The sequence below is a fragment of the Eleutherodactylus coqui genome, chromosome 11 (genome assembly GCF_035609145.1).
Source record: "Eleutherodactylus coqui strain aEleCoq1 chromosome 11, aEleCoq1.hap1, whole genome shotgun sequence".
Classification (NCBI taxonomy): domain Eukaryota; kingdom Metazoa; phylum Chordata; class Amphibia; order Anura; family Eleutherodactylidae; genus Eleutherodactylus; species Eleutherodactylus coqui.
The window spans coordinates 76,090,945-76,102,492 of record NC_089847.1 but is presented as its reverse complement, the minus strand read 5'-3'; the positions used below and the strand labels follow the sequence as shown (position 1 = coordinate 76,102,492).

At 42.7% G+C, this 11,548-nt stretch overlaps 1 protein-coding gene across 1 annotated transcript in view; it reads right to left on the bottom strand.

Moving 5' to 3' along the window:
• Positions 1-207: 207 nt before the first annotated feature.
• Positions 208-11,548, bottom strand: part of LOC136581955 (capping protein, Arp2/3 and myosin-I linker protein 3-like) — a 218,027-nt gene continuing 206,686 nt past the window's right edge. Inside the window, exons 20-21 of the mRNA XM_066582666.1 lie at positions 10,250-10,321; positions 208-2,203 (exon numbers count right to left, since the gene is read on the bottom strand). Coding sequence (XP_066438763.1) covers positions 2,165-2,203; positions 10,250-10,321 — 111 coding nt within the window. The 3' untranslated portion in view covers positions 208-2,164. The remainder of the gene's footprint in view (positions 2,204-10,249; positions 10,322-11,548) is intronic.

Here is an 11,548-nt window from a genome sequence, read left to right as displayed (position 1 = left end):
GCCGGCTTCCGTTGAAATCAATGGAAGCATTCCGTCCCGCGGCCATTCTGCAATCATCAGCTGCGCATGTTCCGGCCGATGCTCTGGTCAGCACATTAGCAGCAGAGACTGCATCATCGCCATACCGACGGCACGGCATCCTCTGTACTGCACATGCGCCTGCTGGCACGTTCGTAGCATAAGAAAAGAAGGCGGAGAGGTAAGCTGGGGGCATCGGGTCGAACTCTGCTGCGGGAATCCTGCATGTGGTGTCCGACCCGCCCGCGTGCAGGCGACCTTTGACAGGTTCATTGTCACAAGAAAATCATCAATTTAATCATTTAATAATTTTAATGTTATGGCTGATCATTGTATGTGTAAATACAAGTATATAATGATGAAAAATCATAAAAAATACAAATTCAACTATGGTTTTTTAAAACGAACAGCAAAATATTTAATTATATTCTATTATGATGTTGTTGTTAGTCGTTTAGTCGTTCACGACCCTCGGTGACCCTAGAGGCGAGCTCCCTCCATGTTTCTCGGTTTTGCACTGCTTCTTTCAGTTGTGTGATATCCATGCCAGTATCAGCTATGACAGTATCAGCCATTGCATCCTTTGGCGGCCAGGTCTTTTGATCTGTCCGAGCATTATAGATTCTTCTAGCGACTCTGTTTGCATTACATTTTATTATAGTAAAGTATAAAGCAAATGATACATATACTTTATTTCACCATAACAACCTGTTCTACAAATGTACAACAACATTATTTAAGTTGTTTGGTGAAAGTCGCTACTCGCTAACCCTTTCAAGATGAAAGATTTTTCATTTTTGTATCTCTGGGTTTTGTCCCTGCCCTCCAAGACCTACAACTTTTCCCCATGGACATAGCTGTATGAAGGCTTATTTGTGGTTGAACTAATATTTTTTAGTGTACCATGTAATCACCATATAATGTACTTCAAAAATGTTGAACTGTTTAGATGGGGGATAAATAAAAAACAAATAGAAGTATGCCGTCTTTGTATGGGTGGTTTTTACACAGGCAATAAAAATCGCATGATTTTCACGCATTGCGAGTGTAACAAAGCAGATTTATGAAACCAATGATTTACAACTGTTTCCTTCCCAATAGTGATGTTTAGACTGATGCGATGTTGCAAGAACAAAAAATTGCGGCATGTTCTATCTTTCTGCAATGTGAGATTTTTCATCTCCCAGGTTTCCCTACTGAGCCTCCTTTCTGCATTTCGATGCAATTTTAATAGAGATGAGCGAGCATACTCGGCCACGCCCCTTTTTCGCCCGAGCGCCGCGATTTTCGAGTACTTCCGTACTTGGGCGAAAAGATTCGGGGGGCGGTGTGGGTGAGTGGGGGGTTGCAGCGGGGAGTGGGGGGGGGAAGAGGGAGAGAGAGAGGGCTCCCCCCTGTTCCCCGCTGCTACCCCCCGCTCCGCCACGCCTCCCCCCGCCCCCGAATCTTTTCACCAGACTACGGAAGTACTCAAAAATCGCGGTGCTCGATCGAGTAATTACTCGAAATGAGTACTACGTTCGCTCATCTCTAAATTTTAACAATAGAAAGTTCTGTTGACCTGCGCAATAAAAAAAAATCATGCGATTTTATCGCAGGCGTCAGTAATGAGAGATTCTTTAAAAAAATAAATAAATAAAAAAAATCGCTGATGCTCAAAAATCGTGAGAACAAAAATGCGACTTTGCCGCAATTTTCTCATGGCATAATAGCGATCAGCCATGTGGAATGTGCTTGAGTTTTTACATCTTTCACAGATCAGCAAAAATGACATGTTCACTTTATTTTGTGAGTCGTAATTACGGCCATACTGAATTTATATAGTTTATGTTTTAACTATTGTTGAAAATTACAAAAAAAATTCAAAGAAGCCAATGGGTTTGTTTTTCTGTGGGTTGAGCTGCGGTTCTATTGATATTATTTTGGGAAACCTACGGTTTTTGATCACTGTTCAATTTTTTTTTACTGCGCCCAAAAAACATAATTCTGGCACTGTGCTTTTTTGCAGCATTCACCATGCAGGATAAAGTGTTCAGGTCTCCAATTTCTCGTACAAAATTCTATACAATATTATAACAAGCTAGCAGCCTACAATTCACAACACAATTATATTGACATCTCGTAACATCTTTTTCTGAAAAGCTGGTCATCTTGTGGCACATAACTCTTCTTGGCTCAACGAATCCTAGGATAAGATAAGACACATCTGTAACAAATGTTGACTACATGCCTTTTCATTTAAAATTCCATAAAGAATAGCAATGTTGACAAAAACACTTTTAAGACAGCATTGAAATGAAAATAAACATGAAATAAGGCAAAGAAAATTTGTACAGTATGGTGAGACCACAAATACAGCTTTTAAAACGTGTATTTTGGGGGCATTTGTGGGTCCCACCTCTGGAAGATGCTCTTGAACAGGGGGTGTCAAACTCATTTTCACCGGGGGCCACATCAGGCTTATTGTGACCTTCAAAAGACCGATTGTAAGACAGTATACTAAGGGCCTGTTCACACAAGCGTATTTGCATACATAATATGCAGCAAATGGAAGCATGACCTATTTTGTTGCATACTAAGCACCCAGATAGGCCATTGAAATGAATGAGACATTCAAATACGTGGTGAATGCACAGAAAACCTATGTATTCACTGCATATTTGCGCACCATTTCAGTGAGCCCATCTGCGTTCATTTTTGCATGCCCAAATACACAGGCATAAGCGATTTTCGATTGCGCAAATATGCAGCGTATTTGTGAGACCGAAATACGATTACGCCTGTGTGAACGAGCCCTAATAGCGACCCCCACAGTATTGGCCCCACTAGTAATAGCGACCCCCACAGTATTGGCCCCACTAGTAATAGCGACCCCCACAGTATTGGCCCCCCTAGTAATAGCGACCCCCACAGTATTGGCCCCCCTAGTAATAGCGACCCCCAAAGTATTGGCCCCTCTAGTAATAGCGACCCCCACAGTATTGGCCCCTCTAGTAATAGCGACCCCCACAGTATTGGCCCCTCTAGTAATAGCGACCCCCACAGTATTGGCCCCTCTAGTAATAGCGACCCCCACAGTATTGGCCCCTCTAGTAATAGCGACCCCCACAGTATTGGCCCCCCTAGTAATAGCGACCCCCACAGTATTGGCCCCCCTAGTAATAGCGACCCCCACAGTATTGGCCCCCCTAGTAATAGCGACCCCCACAGTATTGGCCCCCCTAGTAATAGCGACCCCCAAAGTATTGGCCCCCCTAGTAATAGCGACCCCCACAGTATTGGCCCCACTAGTAATAGCGACCCCCACAGTGTTGGCCCCACTAGTAATAGCGACCCCCCAAAGTATTGGCCCCACTAGTAATAGTGACCCCCCACAGTATTGGCCCCACTAGTAATAGCGACCCCCACAGGATTGGCCCCACTAGTAATAGCGACCCCCACAGTATTGGCCCCACTAGTAATAGTGACCCCCACAGTATTGGCCCCACTAGTAATAGCGGCCCCCACAGTATTGTCCCCACTAGTAATAGCGACCCCCACAGTATTAACCCCACTAGTATTATAACCCCCCCACAGTAATATTAACTTTCCCCCCAGTAATATTAACCCACACACAGTAATATTAACTTTCCCCCCCAGTAATATTAACCCCCCCCCACCCCCAGTAATATTAACCCCCCCACTCATATACTTACCTCCTCCTGTCAGCGCAGCTCCCCCTCTGCTCGCACTGAGCCCGAGTGCACACCGACGCCAGTGTGTGCACCCAGCACGCTTCCTCCCCGAGTCCTCTCCTGTGGAACTGAGGAGCAGGGGAGTCAGGGGAGGAGGATCCCGGCTGCACACTGACGTCACAGTGTGCACTGGGATCAGCGCCAACAGCGTGATTACCAGCGGGGAGCTGCGACACCCCAGCTGGTAATCGCTTTAGTGGTGAGCAGCGTTGGCATGCCGCGGGCCACATAAAATGAGGCAGCGGGCCAGGTGTTTGACACGTGCTCTAGAATGTAGGTACATTCAGGTAGGAGAATAAATGGAGAACTGGGTGGCAGTTTTAATTGAATAAACAGCGCCATCACCTCTTTATTCTCCACATGGGTGGTGTTGCGTCCCTCACATTTATGGCAAATGTGCAAGATATGCCACAAACATTTAAAGGTGGGAATAACCCTTTAACAATAAAAGTGTTGGCAAAATATAAAGGTCATACACCACCAGGAATACATCATCCCCACTAAAATTTATGGTTGTGGAACAATAGGCTAGATTCACATGGCTAATGTGTGTTGGGCGCAACTCACTTTGGACAGCACACGGACAAACATCCATCTGCTGTATGATCACCCCGCACTCTGCACATTGCATGTCCTATTTTTGTCCATTGAAGCGGATGAAAATAGGATATGCAGAGATTTTTTTCACATGACGTATCGGCCCTTGGGAAAAATCATTCATAGATTCATTGGAGCCCTGATTTATGAAACCAATTATCTTCGATGGTTTCCTGGCCATCTGCAATGTCCTCACTGATGCCATGTTGAAAGAACAAAAAATCGTGGCATGCTCTATCTTTCTGTGATATGTGATTTTCATCTCAGACGTTTCTCTATGGAGCCGCTTTATCGCATCGCACAAACTTGCGTTGTGATGCGATTTTAACATTAGAAAGTAATATTGACTTTTGTGAAAAAAAAAGTCACGCGATCTTATCGTGGGCTGCAGCGACTCCGGATTATTCTTTAAAAAAAAAAAAAAAAGCATTGCTGAATCTCAAAAATAGCAGGAACAAAGACACGATTTTGCAGAGATTTTTCTCGTGGCAAAATCACAATCACCCATGTGGAATTAGCCTTTTAGTGGAAATTTTTAGAGTTAAGCTCATTGTATTATGCAGAGAATTGAAAGTTATATTTTTGCAAGGCAATAGCCCCCAACATAAAGCTAAAACTACTATTACTGATTTAAGTTATAAAGTGAAAATCCAGATTGTTAACCTAGTTTATGTCAAATGTTCTGTGCAATAAGTAGTGCCAAAATCAATTGGCGAACCAATCAAATTGTTGCTTTTATATTTCAGCATGGTCTAGTCACAGAGGCAGAGACGTCTAATATATTCAAATAAAGCCCTTCACAGTTTAGACAGAAATTTATAAAAACGAATCTTTTTATTAGATAATTTAAAAAAACCCCATAAAACACAAATAGGGCACTACACATAGACCTCTGACTTTTATAGAGGTGTGCGAGTCTCAAAAGTGAGACTTACTACCACTTGCTATCTATAGTATTTGCCTTCAAAGGAGGATACTAATAGGTTGTGTCAAAAATAGAGCAGTGTGGTAGGCAAATAAATCTAAGAAAAGGTTCTATACTCAGAACTCAGGATGTCATTAGCTTGCTATGCATCCTTCCCCGTGTGTTGTTTTATTAGTGGATCTCTATTCGTCAGTCCCACTGGTACCTGATTGTATTACCAGATGACACTGATAAACATCCCACGTTATAAGGTTCTAAGGGTGTAATAGATGCATCCACTAAATTTATGGGGATAGTGACACCTTCAAGAGTCACAAATAGTTGTTATGGCTTCTCATCCGCCAGATGGCCCAATATCTCATAGTTTTTTGTCACAAAAAGGAAGTTTCAAGCGGATGCCCACTAGGGAATAGATAATGGGCGATTCTGCTTGTTATTGAATGAAAAAGAGCCGATTTTATATAATTTCTTAGGGCTCTTAGTCACTCAATTCAAGCCAGGGCTTGATAATTAGACTCTTTTGATGGTACTTTTTAGTCTTGTGTTTGTTTAGTCAGGCATACGAATGACTAGCTCAATAGTGTGTTAATAATTTCTTCGCAATTTTGATGGTACTTTTCAATCTTGTTGATATAATCAAGCCTACAATAGCTTGATCAGTATTACAATCTCAACGCATTTCTCCGCTTGATGATGGCGGGTCATCAGGAGATTTTTAACATAGTACCATATGTGTTATAACATGATGTCAACTCCAGAGTTTGAGTCTTAGACCCTTCAATTAATTTTAGTCTAGAGGACTTTTATTGTCCCTAATCCAGAGGGAACAGAGCTTTATTATTTCAGAGATCAGTATACTTCTATTTGAGTGTAGCTTGAATGCAACAAATCAACACTCAAATTTTACTGATCTCAGTATAGTATAGGAATGCATATTATGGCATAACTCCTATAGGATGACAGCCTGCATAGTGTTGGAGGATGTCTTATCCTGATAATCAAGCGTCTGAGGACTTATCCTATATGATATAGGAGTTCGGAGTTAAAGCATACTTCCTATAGTATTAAAGCCCACCGGGAGGTAAAGACTGTCGTATTTAGTCTAATACCCCATTTGTTTATGGTGAGAAACAGCCTCTCCTGGCTAAAGCTCCATGTGTTCCTAACTGCCTATATCTAGCAGAGTATCTACAGTCTGATAGAGAAGTGGTAGCGCCTCTGGCCTGGATGGTAGGTCAGGGCTATCTGTGCATTGTGGAGATGTCAGTCCTTTTAAAGCAAGCTTTGCTCCTCCTCGAGAGGGGGTATGGCGGCGTTTCAACCAATCATGTCACATGGGGGAAGGGTTTCAAGCTGTCAATATGAGACAATCTTTGTTCTGATCAATTATGGTGCAAATCATGTGTCCAATAGGATTTATTTAACTATAAAAGTAATAATTGTGCTCACCGATCGCTCCTTATACCTCTGTGGTTACTTCTAGAGAACTTATATGTATTGACTGTTTACATGCACACTCCTCCCATGGGGGGGCGTGCTGTCAATTAGACCCCTCTAATAGGAGGAAAATGAGGGGAGGTGGCCGTGCCAAAGCGCGATGACGTGATGAGCGTGTATGCGTGGCTACGTCACGCGCTGTCACGTGACCGCCTTCGATAGAAAGAAGAAAGGGGGGGGACGGCCGCGCTATTGCGCGACGACGTCACAGGCATATGCACGTGACCGCGTCGTGCACTATCACCTGACCGTCAACAGAGAGTTGCCACGCCAGGCGCGATGACGTCATCAGCGTCTGTGCGTCACCGCGTCTCGTATGGTCACATGACCGCTGTCACAAGGGCAGTGCGCTGAGCGCGGTGGCGCATCAGATATACGTGCGTCATCGCATCATACACTATCATGTGGGCGGTGCAATGTTTGAAAAGATGTAGTCTATCATGCTGACGTAAATGGAGGCGTGGATAACCCTCGGGTGGTCACATGATTTGTTGCCACACAGAATGGATATGTAGTTACCATGTACTGTATTTACGGTAGGATCATACTTGTGTCATAAGGGCGATACCATGTCTATAGGTTGTATATAGAAAGATAGTGTATGTCAGAGGTAGTTATTTCTAATCTATATACTTGAGTTATCTAAAGTATACCCTAGCAGATGTTATTTGTTTATAAGGAGATCGTATCATGCTTTTAATTTATGTATACCATAATAAAAAAAGGGAAAAAAGATTGTTACTGATTTATGTTTTTTTCTGACAGCAGCCAAGTTTCTAGAATGAATTACTTGGACTATTAATATTCATTGTTAGTTAAATTGCCCTTAAAATCATATGAGGCTGCTTGATATATGTAATTAGCTAATTGCTCCATATATTCAATAGAGTATATGGTTGATTGAAACCCTTTTTATAGTCTTAATATTTGTTTGTATTTTTGTTGTAATTGGTCTTCCTCTCTCCCCAGTGATTAGATTTGGAACGCCTATACCGATATTTCAATGTTTGTAAATTCCTCTCTATCTCATTTATGTTTTCATAGGAAACAATTAAAGATAAGCTGTTCATTCAACCCCTTAGGTTGCACTGTCTCCATCCTATATATCCATCTCGCTTCTTTTTGGAGAAGGAGGATGTCAATATCTCCTCCTCTTACGTCTTTTCTTATAAGTTCGATCCCTTGGAATGTAATACAATCAGGATTGCCTTCGTGAACTTCCCGAAGGACATCTCCCTCTTCACCAGAAAATTAAGGTGGAGAAAATACTTCATTCAAAAAGATAAAACTAGAGCGCAAGAGTTAGGTCTCGAACCAGGAGACATACAAGCCATAAATACTCTTGAATCTCTGGAGAATGAAATAACAGGTATTGGTCCATTTACTGACCTTAAATTACCAAACAAAACTTCTCCACCGGCGATCCATAGCCCAGAGCTGGACATGTTCGAATCGTGTCTTTGTTCCTGCTATTTTTGAGATTCAGCAATGCTTTTTTTTTTTTTTTAAGAATAATTTAAAAAAAAATAATCTAATAAAAAGATTTGTTTTTATAAATTTCTGTCTAAACTGTGAAGGGCTATATTTCAGCATGGCTAAGAGAAAAAAAAATCTGCAAGAAAAGAAATATACCAAATTTTGCACGGATCTGCTACCTAAAGTTGCACTAACTTTTCAAAGAACTTACTCAATAGCCTGTGTTTATCATCAATCTTGTAATATACTTTCATTAAGTTTTTTTTGTTCTACCACTGTAAATCAAGTTTAAAGTGGCTGGCTATAGCGATCTTTCTTACAAACCCTCTGCAACCCACTACTTATTGGTTAGAAAGTCTCTAAATGCCTGATTCCTACAATGGTCCTTGGACAGCAAAGGGGTTGGCATTCAGATACTGCCTCCCTGCTGATTGGATCAGAGACAGGGTAATGCAGCATGGAAAGTATATCTAGTACAGTAAACCACAGGCAGAATGGTAGGCATGCAACATGCCCCCTGCCTGGAAGTGGCTTGTAGATAGGGCAGCAGCAAAATGGGGAAGATCACCTGAAAATCAGAACTTAAAAAAAAAAAAGAAACGGAGTGGAAATGGCAGAAAATGAGACGATAAGAAGAACCTGTTATATCTTAGAAAACTTGTTGACCCTCAGAGTTCTGCTGATTTGTACGTGGATCTGCTCTCAGATTGAGCCCTAATAAATGGGACAAATCCAAGTACATCTTTTATGTAACTTTATTAAACTCGCTTTATAATTTTTTTTTATCCCACTAGAGAACTTGAAGTAGCAATCATTTGGTAGCTCACATAATATGATATTTAAATACATAGGAACCTACTAGGTCATCTCAATCACATCACAAGGCACCGATGGAATGACACAGCCCCCATCCTCTATCAAACACCTTAGCCCAATTCCTCATGCAGATCTCGTAGATCAACTGATAGTACCCTCATGACCACCATATTGAAAATATAAGTTTAGGCCTGGAAACCATCACCAGACTGATCTAGGTTTTTGGCATTGGTCATTAAAGGGGTTCTGACATGAATAATTTTTTTATGCTTTAGCAGCCATTGTCCCCTGGTGTGCCTAATGGACCCAGGGAACCCAGGGTTTAATGGCTGCTAAAGCATAAAAATATAACACTTACCTTGTCTTCTGTTGTTGTTGACATCGGGGGGTCAGCTCCCGGCAGGCAGTCTTCTTCCTCCAGCAGCCGCGCCGCTCCGGGATCGCGCGCATGCGCAGTAGAGAGGTGCCCTCTGACAGGAGTCAGGACGGGCTGCGTCTCCACTGCGCATGCGCAGCACTCCGGAGTTCAGCCGGACGGACGGGCCGCCCACAGCAAGCACTGCTTGTGACGTGCTTGCTGTGAGCGGTCCGTCCGTTGACCTCGGAAGTGCCTGACGGACGGAGCAGAGCCAGGAAGCGGTCTTTTTGACCGCTCCTGCTCTGCTTTAAAGGCACAGAAGATGATGCCGGCTGGAGGGGACATGCCTGGCGATCGGGCCAGGCCAGGCAAGGTGAGTACAATTTTTTTTTCTTCATGTCAGAACCCCTTTAATAGGTTTAAGCCTTGGGTCCTGCTCCTGTGAATCATGTGACCTTGCCGGAGTACCTACGGCTTGTCAGGCATTTTCTTTGCAGTAGTATTAACAGTATAAATGTAGTATTAACAGTATAAATGTAGTACTACATAAAGCCCTCCAGGATGGGAGCCACTCATACAGTGCAGCTTTGTATTAGAGGGAACCCAACTTGGGGGATCCCACCTCTAGTGTGAGACAACCCATTTAAGCAATGTTATGGGTGGATAGTAAAGAGACAGGAAGTATATAGGAAAATTATTTTGTGAATCCATTCCTAGTTTGGGCTCTTACTGCTTGAAAATGGCATGTGTGAAAGCATCCTAAACATACGTTTGTAAACTGATTTCTAAATGAACAGTCAATTCTTTTACATTTCTTCATTGTTTTACCTCTTGAGACGGAGTATTATTTCCAGTACCGCTATGGAGAAGTTGATTGTTCCTTAGGAGATAATTTTGAATCTGTTGAAAATATTTCATTACATATTTAGAACAATGATTCTTATTCACGTCAAAAAACGAATGCAGCAAAGTATTGTGTATATGGATGTAGGCACAATAAGAATAGGTGGATGTAGGCACAATAAGTATAGGTAATGTACATGCAGAGCCAGGAGCGTAGCTTGTGCTCAGGTGCAAAACTTCAGTCCAAGGTGTTTCTGTATGCAACCAGTCTGTGGCTGCCAGCCATGTGCAGCTGGTAACTTTCAGCTGCCTCTACACAGCTCTGCTGCATGCGCGCGCCGCACACCCCACACAGCTCTGCCGCATGCGCACGCCGCACACCCTACACAGCTCTGCCGCACAGCTGCTCCGCATGCCAGATAGCGTCCCACATTGTGCCCCAGTTAGTAATACTGCACTATACAGTAAGAATGCTATCTTTTGTACCCTCATAGTAAAAGTAACCCTTTATATCCCACTGCCGGTTCTGCTGTCCTGCCCCCATCTCATTCATAAAGTGCTTTCCATTTCACCCCCCCCATACAAACTGTGCCCTATGCCCTTTCCCTCAGACTGGTCTCTTGCTCTCTCCTCTCACACAGATTGTTTTCATGTCCCCTGTTACACAAACTTTTCCCCATACCCACATTTCTCTAATGACATATCCCCATAGTCCCTCCTCTTTCAGACTGCTCCCTAATGGTTCCCCTCTCAACGACTGATCCCATGCCCCTATTTCTCTCATGACAGCTTCTCATGGTCTCCTCTGTCACAACCTGCTTCCCAGAGTCACCCTCTCAAAGACATATCACCTCTTACGCCAGAACCCAGTCTATTGATTACATACCAGAGGTGATAAATTCCTCATTAGACTGCTAAATCTCAATTTCAACCTCCATTGAATAAACCAAGAATTGTGCTTTTCTAAACCCAGCTCTGAGCTTTCCCATATATCCTAGCTCCTAATAGGACTACCCAAATTAAAATATCCTAATAGAAAGAGGGAGGGTAAAAAGTATTCACACCCCTCACACACGTCAGTGGGATAGGAGGAATACTTAATATAAGGATAAATAAAGGGGAAGATATTAGTCTATGACCATACAGCATTATCCCTCCTCAATCGCCAACGTACCAATTTCTTTGTGTAGCATATCTTCAGTTATATATTTAAATACAGCAACCTATAGAGCATCGAACAGTTTTCTGTCACGTTTGGCATCTCCCCTTGAAATCTGAAGCCCT